The sequence below is a fragment of the Leguminivora glycinivorella genome, chromosome 24 (genome assembly GCF_023078275.1).
Source record: "Leguminivora glycinivorella isolate SPB_JAAS2020 chromosome 24, LegGlyc_1.1, whole genome shotgun sequence".
Classification (NCBI taxonomy): Eukaryota; Metazoa; Arthropoda; class Insecta; order Lepidoptera; family Tortricidae; genus Leguminivora; species Leguminivora glycinivorella.
In genome coordinates this window covers 4253586-4269271 of record NC_062994.1, presented here as the reverse complement: position 1 = coordinate 4269271, position 15686 = coordinate 4253586, and the positions used below count along the sequence as shown (strand labels likewise).

The window sequence follows — 15686 nt, the reverse complement described above, 5'->3', positions numbered from 1 at the left end:
CCCTAGGCCACTGTAGAACTATGTCATTATTATTATTATTATTAAAGCCTTTCTTTTCACGAACTAGTTTCATTTGTTTTTATTCTTATTTTTTATGTATATTCTTCTGTTTATGTTCGTAATGGTCTTTTGACCTAGGCCTCTTCCGAATCTAATATGGATAAATAGTTATCTAGCATTTCTTTCCATTTTTGCCTGTCTGTAGCTATTTCTGTCCAGGTTTTTCCTATTTTTTCTATGATGTCTTTTTCCCATCTCGTTTTGGGTTTCCCCTTCTTTCTCTTGCCAATTTTTGGGTTCCAGTATAGTTCCAGCAACATACTGGAACTATGTCATAGTGAAGTAATAAACCCGATTGTAATAAATCTCTTACTGCTTGTCATTATGACATGGTTGTAGTGTGGCCTAGGGTTCCAATTGGTTGACTGTACAGTCTAGGTACTTACTGGACTTCTCCTCGGCTTTCACGAGATTCTCATCATGGGGGATGGTGATGTCAACCAAAAAATGTCAGTCAGCCAATAAATGGTTTACCAGTTTTTGACCTCATGTGTTAAAAATAGAGTCGAAAAGTGGTAAACCACTTTCTACACAAGTTCTAAGGAGGTAGGTTCTATAAAAATTCAAAACCTGAATTTAATTTTAGTACGAGTTCTTAACCAAATCTACAGTCCGGTCTGGCAGAAAGCATGAAACTTGGCATGTATAATAACTTATAGGATTATAAGAAATAATGGAAGTAGAATTTTGCCCTATTTTCCTGTCATTGACGACCGGCCTGGCTCAGTCGGTAGTGACTGCCTGCTAAGCCACAGTCCTGGGTTTAAATCCCGGTAAGGGCATTTATTTGTGTTATGAGCACAGATATTTGTTCCTGAGTCATGGATGTTATTTTTTGTATATAAGTATGCATTTATCTATTTAAGTATGTATATTGTTGCTTAGCAGATGAGGAGTGGCAAGTTGGCGTGGTACGGTCATGTAATGAGGAGGGATGAGTGTCATATAGGCAAAAGAATGTTGGAGCTGAAGGTTGATGGATGGAGAGGGAGGGGTAAACCTAAACAACGATGGATGGATTGTGTGAAAGAGGATATGAGAAAGAAAGATGTGAGTGTTGTGATGACGAGAGATAGGGGAGAATGGAAGAGGAAGACATGTACCGACCCCACATAACGTGGGATAAGGGTAGGAGGAAGAAGAAGATTGTTGCTTAGCACCCATGATACAAGCTTTGCTTAGTTTGGGGCTAAGTTCATCTGTGTAAAGTATCCCCAATATTTATTTAAAAAGCGCTGATTGAGTAAATGCTGAGCATACTAATATAATACTGCAAGTAGTAAAATACAAGGCATAAAGTATGTCAAACAAATCGATTAGCACATAAATAGCTCTTTATCTAATTCATGCGTGACTACATAACCAATTTTTTACGCACATACGTAGATATTTCGAACGCGAGTATTAATATATCATACGAAACATATGCCTTGCGGGCAGATTAAAAATTACCATTTACATGCTTATAATCACGATTTTTCATATGATTATGTCGATGAGTAAGTAAATAAGAATATAATAGGTATATTTACCTGTTAAACTAATCACAACGAGGCCAGGAATGATGAAAACGGAGTTGGAAAATGCGTGCTCCAACGGACCATCTTGGCCCCCACTTAAATCCACCATTTTGGTCTAATACTGAGATATTTCCCTTTAATACTGCGACGGTACACCGGATAAACCAGTTAAGATTATAGGGAATGCATAATTTTCACTGTAAGTGCTGTTTTTTATGAAAACACGACTAAAATATGCGTCGACAAAGTTAGCTTCCTTTCGACGGTATCAACAATGCGCTTGACAGTTGTAGGGATGTAGGCGTAGCTTGTTGCTGTCATTCCGGTTTTTTTGTCAATACCGGTTTTATTTTCTTCAACTAAACGATTAGTTGTCTTTTACAATTTTGTCATGATAATCACGTCCAAGTATATCCGAGATTTTATTTTGAACTTACTATGCAATTTACTTACATCGATACTTATAGTAATTAAAAGTAGCAACATTGTAGCGTCGTCCCTTTCAAATCAATATGTCAGAAAACGTGCAGACTGCAGAGAACGCAGAAAACATCGGCAGAAAACGAACGATACTATAGTATGAATTTTCTGAGATGCACTTTTCGCTTTTGCCCTAATCTGTTAAACAAAGGCCTTTGTTTCTATTATTCGCCGCGGTTAGCTCCCGTTTCCACAGCACGTGCCAAAGTCTCAGTGTAGTTAAAAAGCAACTATCATGATAGAAATAAGGTTCAAATCCATAAAAAGCCCTTTCGGAGATAACACGTTTTGTCATCTTCAAAAAAAGTTACCTGCACACTGCAAACTGTTTAATAAATTTGAACCTTATTGCTATCATGATAGCTGCTTTTTAACTACACTGAAACTTTGGCACGTGCTGTGGAAACGGGACCTAACCGCGGCGAATAATACAAACAAAGGCCTTTGTTTAACAGATTAGGGCAAAACCGAAAAGTTCATCTCAGAAAATTCATACTATACAATGTCGCTACTTCTACTTCTACTCTAGTTCAGTAAAAAGTAGTGATTCAATGCTCTCATTTAAGCGTCATTTAAGTTGTTGCTGCGATTTTATCGACGAACTTCTGCGTCATCATGTTATTCAAAGGGAGACAACATTTTTATTTTTAGAACCAATAAAACAATAAGTATAAACGTAAATTTTATTATTAAAAATACACAATATGTATTCTTTTGGCCTTAACATTACATTAGTGTAAACAATAGGTACTTAATATAATATTCTACTATCGAGACAAGGCGATACAACAGTTTATTACGGGCACATTATATACAACTATTAATTAAACATATTTTGTAAATAATCAGGAGTAAAAATAGTAACATAATTCATTATCATTTTAAAATTTCATGGAATGTTGACCCTTAAAAGCTACAATGTCATCCGTAAACTAATAAAATATATATAAAACGACCTTAAATTATATTATTTATTTACATCTGGTTACAAGCGATGATATAATTCCCTCCAATAAAATTCAGTCATGTTTGGACGTTTTTCTAAATATTATAATATACATTTTGAAGTCCCTCAACTTTGAAAAGAATTATCACAGAATAATTTGAGGCGATCTTCAAATTTAATTCGAACTGGGTAATTTTGTAACTTACCATCGATTTACAATACTGACTTCACAGCTAAAGCATCAATTTCTACCAAAATATATTTTAATTCAAAATTTATTGGTGAAACCACACGCGTTACGAATCAAGTGAAAATGTTATCCATTATTTGTATAATTAATTACTTCAAAAAGTTATCGTAATGTAAGGCACTCTTGGAATGACATTGAGCGTATATATCCGCGTATAATCTAAAATATATCACCAAAATTTATACCTAACATTTTTTTTTATAAACATAGTAATGTGAATACACTACCGGTTTTTGAGATTCTTTTTTAGAAAATATATTATTGATATAAGACATATATTAAAATGGATTTAATAGAAAATTTTAATATTGTTGCCAATTACAATGAAAGAATAGACATTTATACCAATAACATGGCAATACAGAACTATAAAAACTTCGTACAATTTTCAAACATCGTTTAAATCCACGCAACGCTTAAAATAAAATTTATATTTTTTTTTTCTTGTAATCTTGCATTAATTACATTTGATTTGTGTGGATGAAAGCAATATTTTCATTAACTATAATTTCATCTATTTTATTTAATTCTTAACGGTAAAACTCAATTCTTCTTCAATGGGTCAAAGTTGTCTATTGAAAAATCATCGTTTCCAAAGGTGATCCCTCTGCTGAATCCATCCTGGGAACAAAAAAATTTACATATGAAACAACCTACAAAAATATATCATTAGCCGAGCCCGGACAGAGCGAGGTACGTGGTGAGGCAATACTCGTACTCATATATTTATTCAAGAAACAATACAGGTATTGTGTTTGAAGCCTTAAAACTAAATACGATAAAAATGCTAAATCTAGATACCTATTATACATTATACAAAAATTCGTCTACGGTGTAGAAACAACTTCTCAACAAGAACTTTTTTAATACTTTATTAAATAAAGAGTATGACCAATAGAAACAATGAGCTCTTGCGGCAAAAGTCCAATAAAGACGTGCCTTGCCCGTGGCACATTGCTCGGCTTAGCAAAACGCTCGTATTGCCTTGACCGAGGCACGTCTACATAGCACGTTTGCCAAGCGAGGAAATTGCCTCGCTCTGTGTGGACCCGGCTATTTCCCTATATTATACTTTAAAGTTCCATAGCGTCAGCTCACAACATTTTCTTTTTTTGGAGATTGTTTAAAATGTGGAAATTGCCATAAAGGACTTCAATAGCACATATATAGCGTTAGATATGGATTGACTGAAGTCTTGACTCGAAGAACTGTGTTTTTTCAGTTTTATGTTTTCGTAACTCATAACAAAGGTATGCTTACAGGACGCAACTATTTAATATTATTAATAACCCAGATATTTATAAAATGCTTCATATTTATAGAATCTAATTACAGCTACAACTCACCATTCGCAGAGCTGTAGGAAACAAATTAAAATGCTAAATAATCTTTCATAATAAGTATAGCCTTATATTCCAAAACAAAAAAGTTTTCTGTAACCCCTGATTGACTTGGGATTGCTTATAATAATTAAGTATGTATATTAAAATATGCGCTTTTGTCAATCCTAGTAATTGTCCTTCCTAATTGAATTGAAAATCCCCGTTGAAAAAACAAAAAAAAAACTAACTAAAGAGCAGAAAAATTAAACATTTACCTTCATCTCCGAAATAGTTTTATCTAAGAACCCGTTGAAACTGCTATCCAGCTCCACCGTCTGTTTCTCACTGAGGTTCCCGAAGCCATTGAACGCGTTGCCATATCCGTTTCCAAAGATATTCTTCTGCTCAATAGGGTCGTACCCGCTCAGTCCGTTCGTGAACGTAGTGTTGTTAAAAACCGATGTTTGTAAATTAAAATCGGAAATGTCGTAGTTTGGCTGGTTGGTTTTGGTCGCGAAGGGGGAGGTGAGCGGGGGGGTGTGGACGGCGAAGGGCGCGGAGCCGAACAGGTCGCTCCCGTTCTGCGGGGGGTGCGGGGAGGGCTGCGGCGTGTTCTGGCGTTTCGACGCTTTCGGTGGAGGCGCCACTGGAACCAATGAAAAGAAAATTAATATACACCTTAAAAAAAGTAGCAGGGAACTTGACTGTACTTAAAATAAAATATCTTATACCAGGCACGAGATAAAGCATCAGATAAATATAAGAAAAACATGGACAGAAGTTATTTTTAAATCCAATTTCTATTTAATAAGTCTGGTAGAAATATATAAAGTAACTAAGTTGACCGTGACATCACTCGATTCGACATCGGCAACGCGCATGTGACACCCCTTGAGTTGCAGGCTTCCATACGTTACGGTGACCGCTTTCCATTAGGCGGACCGTATACCTGTTTGCCACCGACGTGGTATAAAAATAAAGGTATCAAATAATATAATGAACATGACGGTCGTTTTAACACGTCCACTGCTCCAAGCAGTGAAATTCTATTTTAAAAAGCCGTAATGACACTTGACTTTGGGACAGTGAACGCATATGATCAACATTGCGCTAAATGTATATTAACTTACGCAACGGTGGTGTGGTGGTGACGCCCTGATCGGGCGGTGTGGAGTAGCGTGGAGCTGTTTCCGCCTCGAACGCGCGGGGATCGAAATCTGTAAAAACAAATATGTCATAGTTTATATTACAATTTCTTAAATGCAAGGAACTTATGTAAAGCATATAAGGATTTGAAATAAATGCCATATACAAAGAAAAAGTGACCCGAGCTGGAATCGAACCAGCGTCCTCTGTTTACCGGACGGATGCCTAAACTGCTCAGCCACCGGGTCACGAAGGCAAGTCCTTGCAAGGGTTGAAAATACCAAGTACATGACATTAATGTCATGGACGTTTTCTATGTAAATAAGTATTTATATATTATATATATCGTTGTCTGAGTACCCACAACACAAGCCTTCTTGAGCTTACCGTGGGCCTCAATTAATCTGTGTAAGAATGTCCTATAATATTTATTTATTTTATTAAAAAAATATCGGAGAATGTGAAAACGGACATGAACCTAAATTTAAAACCCTCTTCTATTTTATTATAGTTCTGAATCGTACAACAATATGTCCATCTAAAAGGTCATTGAGACTTCAGTGGATATTATTAGTGAGATTACTTACCACTGTCCGAGTCAGAGTTGAGAAGTAAGCCTTCCAATTTGGTGCCGACGACTGGGTTCTTGCCTGACAGATCGCCCAGGAGCTTGCTGAAATTAAATTATAAAGAAATTCAGGCCATGCTCGAGGGTTTAATGGCAAAGTATAACACCCAAACAGTGTTTTATAAAAGAAAAACATGTAAAATGTTTGCATGATTATTTATATTATAGGTTGGCCACACATCGGCGTATAGACAGTTTAAGGTCTCCAAACTAGTTTGCCTCAGGGCATTGCTTTTTTTCAAGAGCCGAACCGCCGGTTGGTATTTGGAGATCCTTTACTTTGAGGCAAGTTCTTTTAAAGAACATTTTTTGTGCAGATTAAAAAAACCGGCCAAGAGCGTGTCGGGCCACGCTCAGTGTATGGTTCCGTAGTTTTTCGTATTTTTCTCAAAAACTACTGAACCTATCAAGTTCAAAACAATTTTCCTAGAAAGTCTTTATAAAGTTCTACTTTTGTGATTTTTTTCATATTTTTTAAACATATGGTTCAAAAGTTAGAGGGGGGGGGGACGCACTTTTTTTCCTTTAGGAGCGATTATTTCCGAAAATATTAATATTATCAAAAAACGATCTTAGTAAACCCTTATTCATTTTTAAATACCTATCCAACAATATATTACACGTTGGGGTTGAAATGAAAAAAAAAAACCAGCCCCCACTTTACATGTAGGGCTACCCTAATAAAACATTTTTTTCCATTTTTTATTTTTGCACTTTGTTGGCGTGATTGATATACATATTGGTACCAAATTTCAGCTTTCTAGTGCTTACGGTTACTGAGATTATCCGCGGACGGACGGACGGACGGACGGACGGACGGACGGACGGACAGACAGACATGGCGAAACTATAAGGGTTCCTAGTTGGCTACGGAACCCTAAAAAACACTCTTTGTGAAACAAAATAGAACGTGCAGTCCCTCCGCGAAGAAGTGAAACTTCGTAATGTGTTGTTTTTCAAAATTGGACATGGCAACGCTGAGCTTTAAACGATTAAAGCTGTTAGTTGGAAGTGGCAACACCGAGCGTTAAACCTTTAACGCTGTCAGTTGTAAGTCGCAATAGAGCCACTTAAAAAAAAAATAGTCAACTTACCCAGTGCCGAAGTTCGTCTTCCCATTATGTTGTGGCGGTGGTGTCGACAACAGCAAATTGTCGTTGGTGGAGTTGAATGTGTCTGTGGACGAGTTATGTGACAGCGCGTCTTGGCCTGAAAAATATAGATAAAAGAGATGATTTTCGATTCTTCATATTATTTAACACCGAAATGGGCGTTTTCCAAATTAAATTCCGAATATCGAATTTCACCAGATCTCGACGTATTTGGGCTCATTCTTCTCAGAATCACGAGCTGATTTCATTTGGAAAACGCCCAAATACGAAGTAGTATTGAAAGATATATTGAACTGCTCAAATGCATTTTAGATAACTGGCTCCTTGACTTACAGTGGCATACTCACAGCGCATTAGATGCTAAACTAACTAATTATTTTGGCTTAGTGATCCAAAGTGAATCTTGGCCTCCAAAATGAGAGATCGCCATCGCAAATGAAGTAGATGCTAAGACACGTATTTAAACATTTAAAACATGACCTAAAGCTGAAAGGCCATATTTAATATTAACTATTTTAGCTACAACAACGAAAGACCATCTTTACTATACCGTAATAATTAGTAATTACAACAGTGAGTTGGCTTCGGAAGAACGATTTTTCTATTACTCACGCTCCGCCTGCGTGTAATAGCACATTTAAAGTGTAGGTGTGATGAAAAAATACATACCTAAAGCGTTTCGTTCGTTGTGTGTCGTATAATGGAAAATAAAGTCATCTTGAATTGACCACGCTCCTAAGTACGCAAGCTTGTTTCCGTGCCTATAGTTTTTCCTACAGCGGTAAGCTTTATTACATACATACATATAATCACGCCTGTATCCCATAAAGGGATAGGCAGAGCACATGAACTACTAAGTTTCAGTGCCACTCTTGGCAAAAAGGGGTTGAAAGAAATCCAAATTGTGACATTGCAGTGACAGGTTGCCAGTGCCAGCCTCTCGCCTACGCTACAATTTAACCCATATCCCACAGTCGACTTTTACGACACCCACGGAAAGAAAAGGGGAGGTGAATTCTTAACCCGTCACCACACGGGGGCTTTATTAAAGGATGGTTTACCTACATGAGTCTGAGAAATTAAAACTTATAAGTACATAATATTTACCATTGCCATTCTCAGGAGACTTAGTCCCATTCATAGCGCTGAATCCGTTCGCGAGCGTGAGCGACGCGATCTGCTTATCCAGATCAGCAGGGGCCTTAAACTCTGCGATGTCTGACAGGTTGTTGCGAGCGAGGTACGCTGATAGGTCGTCCTTGTATGTGATCTTTGATAGCTCCTGAAATTGTGATTTGGAAGATTAGTAATAAAAAAAAAAATATTATAGGACATTCTTACACAGATTGACTGAGCCCCACGGTAAGCTCAAGAAGGCTTGTGTTGTGGGTACTCAGACAACGATATATATAATATACAAATACTTATATACAAAGAAAACATCCATGACTCAGGAACAAATATCTGTGCTCGTCACACAAATAAATGCCCTTACCGGGATTCGAACCCGGGACCGCGGCGCAGCAGGCAGGGTCACTACCGACTGCGCCAGACCGGTCGTCAAATAGTAGTAGTAAACTCTTTATTTCACAGAACAAATTACAAGTACAGTGAATGATTATAATGGTTATGTATAAAGGCGAGCTTATCCCTTTAAGTTAAGGGATCTCTTAAAGCTGGGATTAGTGACAAAGACAGAAAAAAAAACCGGCCAAGAGCGTGTCGGGCCACGCTCAGTGTAGGGTTCCGTAGTTTTCCATATTTTTCTCAAAAACTACTGAACCTATCAAGTTCAAAATAATTTTCCTAGAAAGTCTTTATAAAGTTCTACTTTTGTGATTTTTTTCATATTTTTTAAACATATGGTTCAAAAGTTAGAGGGGGGGGACGCACTTTTTTTCCTTTAGGAGCGATTATTTCCGAAAATATTAATATTATCAAAAAACGATCTTAGTAAACCCTTATTCATTTTTAAATACCTATCCAACAATGTATCACACGTTGGGGTTGGAATGAAAAAAAATATCAGCCCCCACTTTACATGTAGGGGGGGTACCCTAATAAAACATTTTTTTCCATTTTTTATTTTTGCACTTTGTTGGCGTGATTGATATACATATTGGCACCAAATTTTAGCTTTCTAGTGCTAACGGTTACTGAGATTATCCGCGGACGGACGGACGGACGGACGGACAGACAGACATGGCGAAACTATAAGGGTTCCTAGTTGACTACGGAACCCTAAAAACACCTCTGTTTTTTTTATGTGATAAAAATTATTTAATATGCTACTGAAATTGTAGCAACATGAAGTACGAATTATTACTCGTCTTTTGGTTCAAAATACTTAGATTACTTTATTACAATAACATGTTACAAAATATCAATGTGCAATGTGTGTGTGTGCAGTAGGTAAATTTTTACTGCACCGAGTAATAGCTGCAGATTATGCCACGGTATAAGGTTATTTCTATATTGGACATAATATGAATCCCTCGCTTCGTCTAGGATTCTATTTAGACCCTCACCGTAAATCAGTTACTCTGCTCCTTTGCGACACAATGTACTAATGTTGCTTTGTGAGTATTCAACTTTCGCAATGCTCCACTTTTGGAACCATTCGCTTCGCTCACGGTTCATTTTTCACATTCAGTTTATCCGGTTCTGATGAAAACAATTAGCACGAGTAGCTAACAACTTTACCGTTGTTAAATAATGATTTAAGTAAAAACTTAGTTTGGCTGGTAGCCTAGCGGTAACTACGTGCGACTTTCGTTCCGGGGTCACGGGTTCGAACCCCGGCTCGCACCAATGAGTTTTTCCGAATGTATGTGCGAAATGTTATTTGATATTTGCCAGTCACTTTTCGGTGAAGGAAAACATCGTGAGGAAACCGGACTAATTCCAATAAGGTCTAGTTTACCCTTCGGGTTGGAAGGTCAGATGGCAGTCGCTTTCATAAAAATTAGTGCCTACGCCAAATCTTGGGATTAGTTGTCAAATCGGATCCCAGGCTCCCATGAGCCGTGACAAATGCCGGGATTACGCAAGGAGGAGTATGATTATTAAAGTAAAAACTTACTTGTAAACGATTTTTGTACGCGTTCATCTGTAACTCCAACTTCTTGTTCTGCAGCGACAGTTTCTGCATCTCAATGTATTTGCCGTTGTCATTCATGAATCGCCTGAAAGCGAATAAAGTAAAATTTTAAACAAATATTTAAATATACATTTTACTCGCGTTAATACATGTATCGCGATTAGCGATATGTTTCGAGTCATTTGGAGACCTTTCATCAGGCATGAGTGCTGGCGACAGCTACACTCCGTGCAATCGCTACATATGTAGCTAACGCTATACATTAGATAAGTAGGCATGTTAAAAAAATTTAATATCTCTCACGAAAGTTTAAAGTCCGCATACCAAATTTTAATAAAAAAACCGGTAATTAGTTCAACTACACATGCACATCACTACAGTGACGTCATCAACAATATCGCATTTTATAAAGACAGTGATACACTGAATATTTAAAGTTTTTAAATTTTTATGCCTGATTTACATGAGAGGCAAGTTTGATAGGTTTTGTTCTAGTACCATTTGGGACCATTGTTCGCTTTTCTAAAGAATGAATGCCATTAAGGGCCCATTTAGACGGTACGAGAACGCATCTCGCATCATCGCAAAATTCGCAAATCGCATACGAGTTTTATTAAATTGCGGTATTTGATGGCTGTGCAAAATTGTATGTAACCTCAACAGCCCGCAATATACCTAAAATCAGGCATAAAGCTAGGAACATACTACGCGGACGTCCGTCGTCGCGTCGCGCGACCGCGGACGGGGATCTGGACAATGAATATACACTTAACCGTGCAAACTATCGGTCGACGGACGTGGACGTGACCTTGAGCGCATGGACGTCCGATCGAAATCTGGCTCGCTGGATGTTTTATTCCGTGCACACTGATCGGTCGCGGTCGCGGTCGATTTACGACGGACGTCCGCGTAGTAGGTATGTTCCTAGCTTAAATGTACAGGCATCATCTGGGCGAGCTCACTCCATCGTAGGCCACGTCTTTGCCTTTGGCTAGTCTGTGGCCAAGAGTAAGCCCATTTATAATATAAAAAAAAATCGTATGCGAGTTCGCATACGTCTAAATCAGGTCTAATCGTAAAAAATATATTAGACGTAATAATAATAATTAAAGACAGACGTACCTATACGCCAAATCAAACGCCTGTCCAATAGTAAGCGTGATCTCCGACGCCAACTTCGTAGATATAAAAACGAAGCACTCATGCTTCTCAACATGGCCGTTCGCTTCGCCGCCGTGCTTCGCGATGAATGAGAAGTACTTCTTCGCTCCCTTATCATCTGCGCAGTAGGATATCCGGTGTAGCGGGAATTGGTACATTATGTTGTTTGAACGTGGTTCCTGAAATAAGGAAATATTGTTTTTGAGATAAATTTTTAATTATAAGTATATAAGGTAAGTGAAAACGTTGGTAGCCTAGCGGTAAGTACGTGCGACTTTCGTTTCAGAGGTCGCGGGTTCGAACCCCGGCTCGCACCAATGAGTTTATCGGAATGTATGTGCGAAATGTCATTTGATATTTGCCAGTCGCTTTTCGGTGAAGGAAAACATCGTGAGGAAACCGGACTAATTCCAGTAAGGTCTAGTATACCCTTCGGGTTGGAAGGTCAGATGGCAGTCGCTTTCGTAAAAACTAGTGCCTACGTCAAATCTTGGGATTAGTTGTCAAAAGTGGACCCCAGGCTCCCATGAGCCGTGGCAAATGCCGGGATAACGCAAGGAGGATGATGATGATGATAAGGTAAGTGAGCGGTTTTTAAGAAATATGTTTGCTAGCAACACTTTGGTGACATATCGTCACTACTTTTAAAAAATCTCGTATCTCACGCTGTTCCTCAAAGTTAAAACGCAGTAAGTCTATATGCATTCCATACATACTTACTACAATTTTCTTTTCATTCATAGACGAAGATACAAGTTTATTTGAAAGTAGTGACGATTTTACGGTACCGCAGTCAATTCAGCTTAGTCTGAGTTTATAACATTCATACTATTCATACTAATTATTATAAATGGGAAAGTGTGTGTGTCTGTTTGTTTGTCCGTCTTTCACGGCAAAACGTAGCGACGAATTGACGTGTTATTTCAAGTGGGGATTGTTGAAGGGTTGGATTGGAGAGTGACATAGGCTACTTTTTGTCTCTTTCTAACGCGAGCGAAGCCGCGGGCAAAAGCTAGTGTATAATACATGCGAGGGAGTGTCATTGCAATATGACTTTTTCAATGACACTGCAGGCGATGCTAATAAGAGCAGAATAAATAAATAGCCTGTATTCCCAAACAGGATGGGCAGAGCACATGAGACTGTACAAGTTTCAGTGCTACTTCTGGCAATAATAGGGTGGACAAAAATTACTAGCTGGGACCTGGGACTTAACCTCACGGCTTCTCGATCTGGATTGCTAACTGACAGAACGCTGGATCTAGATGGCCGTAAGTTCGTCTCACACAACGCGGTCATTTTTTTTTACAATGAGTTCGTTGTCAGGGTCAATCCAATCCGCAGTCTAGACAATAGAGAGCGGCCTTGCCATTGGAAAGTGAACCGGACGTCGCTAGTGCCGTGAACCATGATTTATGATCAGCTGAGCGTGGCCGAGTAGAAAACCGATAATGGATTACCTGTGGTACATCACTCAATTGTCTAAGCGATGTGCTCTAGTAGAAAACCGGTAATACTTATAATACTTAACCTATGGTACATCACAAGCGAGGTGCCCTAGTAGAAAACCGGTAAATACCTAGTGACGGACCCAATCATGGACAGTTTAAGAAAAAAATTCGCCTGTTTTTGATATTTCACTGATAAATGTAAAAATTCTACGGCTAAGCGTGTTAAATCTTGAATGTCCTATCCTTCTTTTACATTTCAAGCGTATTGCAGAATAGATACTCCTATTGGTTTCTTCATAGTTAACAAATTAAAACTAGGTGTTTTTTCTCCAATTATGGACGGCAGTTCTCCAGTAATGGATCCCCCATTATGGACAGTGAAATAAGTTTAAAATTTTACTTTTAAAGCCAACTGATACGCAATGAGTCAATTTTATACACCATAAATACAATTAGATTGGGTTATTTTAACATAGGATTGTTTTTTGTAAATTTTGGTTTTGTAAATTGTTCCTTGTCCATCATAGGAGGTAGGCAGTTTTTCGGGTCCAGTAATGGACACTCGCAAAATAACGTCATTTCTTTATATCTTTGGAGCAACAAACTAGTATGTTTTCTACCTTATCTCATGCTTAATGCAGTAAGTAAAACGTATTCAAGATTACACCGTGCGGTTTTTTTTTATGATTTTAAACATGAACTCAACTCTCTTAGCAACATTACTAAGAATTCGTCTTGATATTTTTTTCAGTAAACTGGTGAATTTTATCTTGTCGCCAAATCCTTCAGGTATAACCGAATTAATTGAAACTTCAAAATGAAACAGCTCTATAACTCTAGTTTATGGTACATAGCCGTCAGTTTTTAGAAACTAATTTTAGATACTTATTTTTAAGGATTTGTGTTTTTTTGTCCATAATGGCATCACCGTCCATTATGGGGTATTTTACTTAATGCCAAAATTTGGTTGACCGTCTATATTTTTTGCCAAGCTTTATGCGAGTGTGCACAGGAAAACGTCCCACTTTGTCGATTGCTATAAAACCGCTTTGTCAGTTATAATAGTTATTTGTTATACAAGGGGGCAAAGTTGTAGTTTAACGCCGAGTGTGGAATTGAAAAACGAGCAAGTGAAAGGATTCCATAGTTGAACCACGAGCGAAGCGAGTGGTTCGAGAATAGAATCCTGAACTTGCGAGTTTTTTAACACACGAGAAGTAAAATACATTTGCACCCGAGTGTAACACAAAACTTTTCCCCTCACTACAGCGAGGAAACTACAACGCAAAAAATGCGTTTATCACTGCTTCCAGTAGTTCCACAGGTGGTAAATCATCTTTATTACTAGATTCCCCTACTTTTATCAATTTTAAAACAGTTAATTTGACTTTATTCAAGGTCAAATCACTTTACCCACTAGTGGATAAAATGCGTTTTTACCCGCTGGTATTAAAGGACAAAACACGTGTTTCCGAGCTAGTGAGGGGAAAAGATACAAGTAAATCTCGCTTAAATGGTAACATTGGTAACCGACAAAGTAGGACGATTTAATAAACACACTTACATATGTGGACGCAAACAAAGCGGACCCCAGGCTCCGATGAGCCGTGGCAAATGCCGGGATAACGCATGGAGGATGATGATAATGACGTTTACATTATCATCAAAAGAGCAATAGATATTCCAATAAGCTACATCGGAACTGCCTCATTAAACTGACTGCCACTTGAATGACATAAACTTGCATAATGAGAACAACACAATAGAATCCCAATGAGATCAATAAAATACTTATTGGATAATCTTCAATGGTTTTCCTTGTCATATTACATCGTAGTCTAAATTGCAATAAACCAATGAACTATTATCGATACCGGCGTAATTTACTCAAGCCAAAGACATATTGATAACTCCGTACGTATAGAAAAATAGAGTGAAAGAAGAAACGTACTTCGAAACCGACAAGAAAAATGTGTGGTCGTCTAGATGGCGCTAGACCTTTGGTTGACTCTCGGGTAGATGGCGCTAATGTTAATACCTATTTGTCAATTTTAATACCTACATATCAAGGTAAGAAATATGGGACAAATTGTCAAAACTGAAGTTCAAAAGTTGTAATCTTCCACTATGACTACATATTTTACTTTTGCAGTAACTCTATACTCGATCCTCTTTGCTATCACTGATCCGTACTACGAGTAGTGCAACACAGACAGTTGTGTATCGTTCAGAGCGTCAATTGTAGTCTTGGTTATAGATCCATCAGTTGCTATTAGGTACAAAGCCTGAATGAAAAATTACCCTCGCATTTTTAAAATAGTTACTGAACTGATTAGTTAAAGGGTGCTTGGTCCCTTTCTCACATATACGTAAGTCAACATGACAGATTTTTTGGCTAATTCAGGTTTTTAAAGCGTTAATGAAAAGCGCCATTAGTAGTTGATAAGATATTATTATCTATTAACACTAGAATAAGTCTTTTAATTAATATAATTTAAGGTACTAACTTT

At 37.7% G+C, this 15686-nt stretch overlaps 1 protein-coding gene across 3 annotated transcripts in view; it reads right to left on the bottom strand.

Moving 5' to 3' along the window:
- Positions 1-2729: 2729 nt before the first annotated feature.
- The window catches only part of LOC125238713 (PTB domain-containing adapter protein ced-6), a 120374-nt gene continuing 107417 nt past the window's right edge, over positions 2730-15686 (bottom strand). For 2 of the 3 annotated variants that reach the window (XM_048146123.1, XM_048146121.1), the window contains exons 4-11: positions 11687-11904; positions 10547-10649; positions 8572-8746; positions 7447-7561; positions 6312-6397; positions 5709-5795; positions 4854-5224; positions 2730-3877 (exon numbers count right to left, since the gene is read on the bottom strand). In XM_048146123.1, coding sequence (XP_048002080.1) covers positions 3800-3877; positions 4854-5224; positions 5709-5795; positions 6312-6397; positions 7447-7561; positions 8572-8746; positions 10547-10649; positions 11687-11904 — 1233 coding nt within the window. In that variant the 3' untranslated portion in view covers positions 2730-3799. Of the gene's footprint in view, positions 3878-4602; positions 4614-4853; positions 5225-5708; positions 5796-6311; positions 6398-7446; positions 7562-8571; positions 8747-10546; positions 10650-11686; positions 11905-15686 lie in introns of all 3 variants that reach the window. The other variant, XM_048146122.1, reaches the window with a different exon arrangement.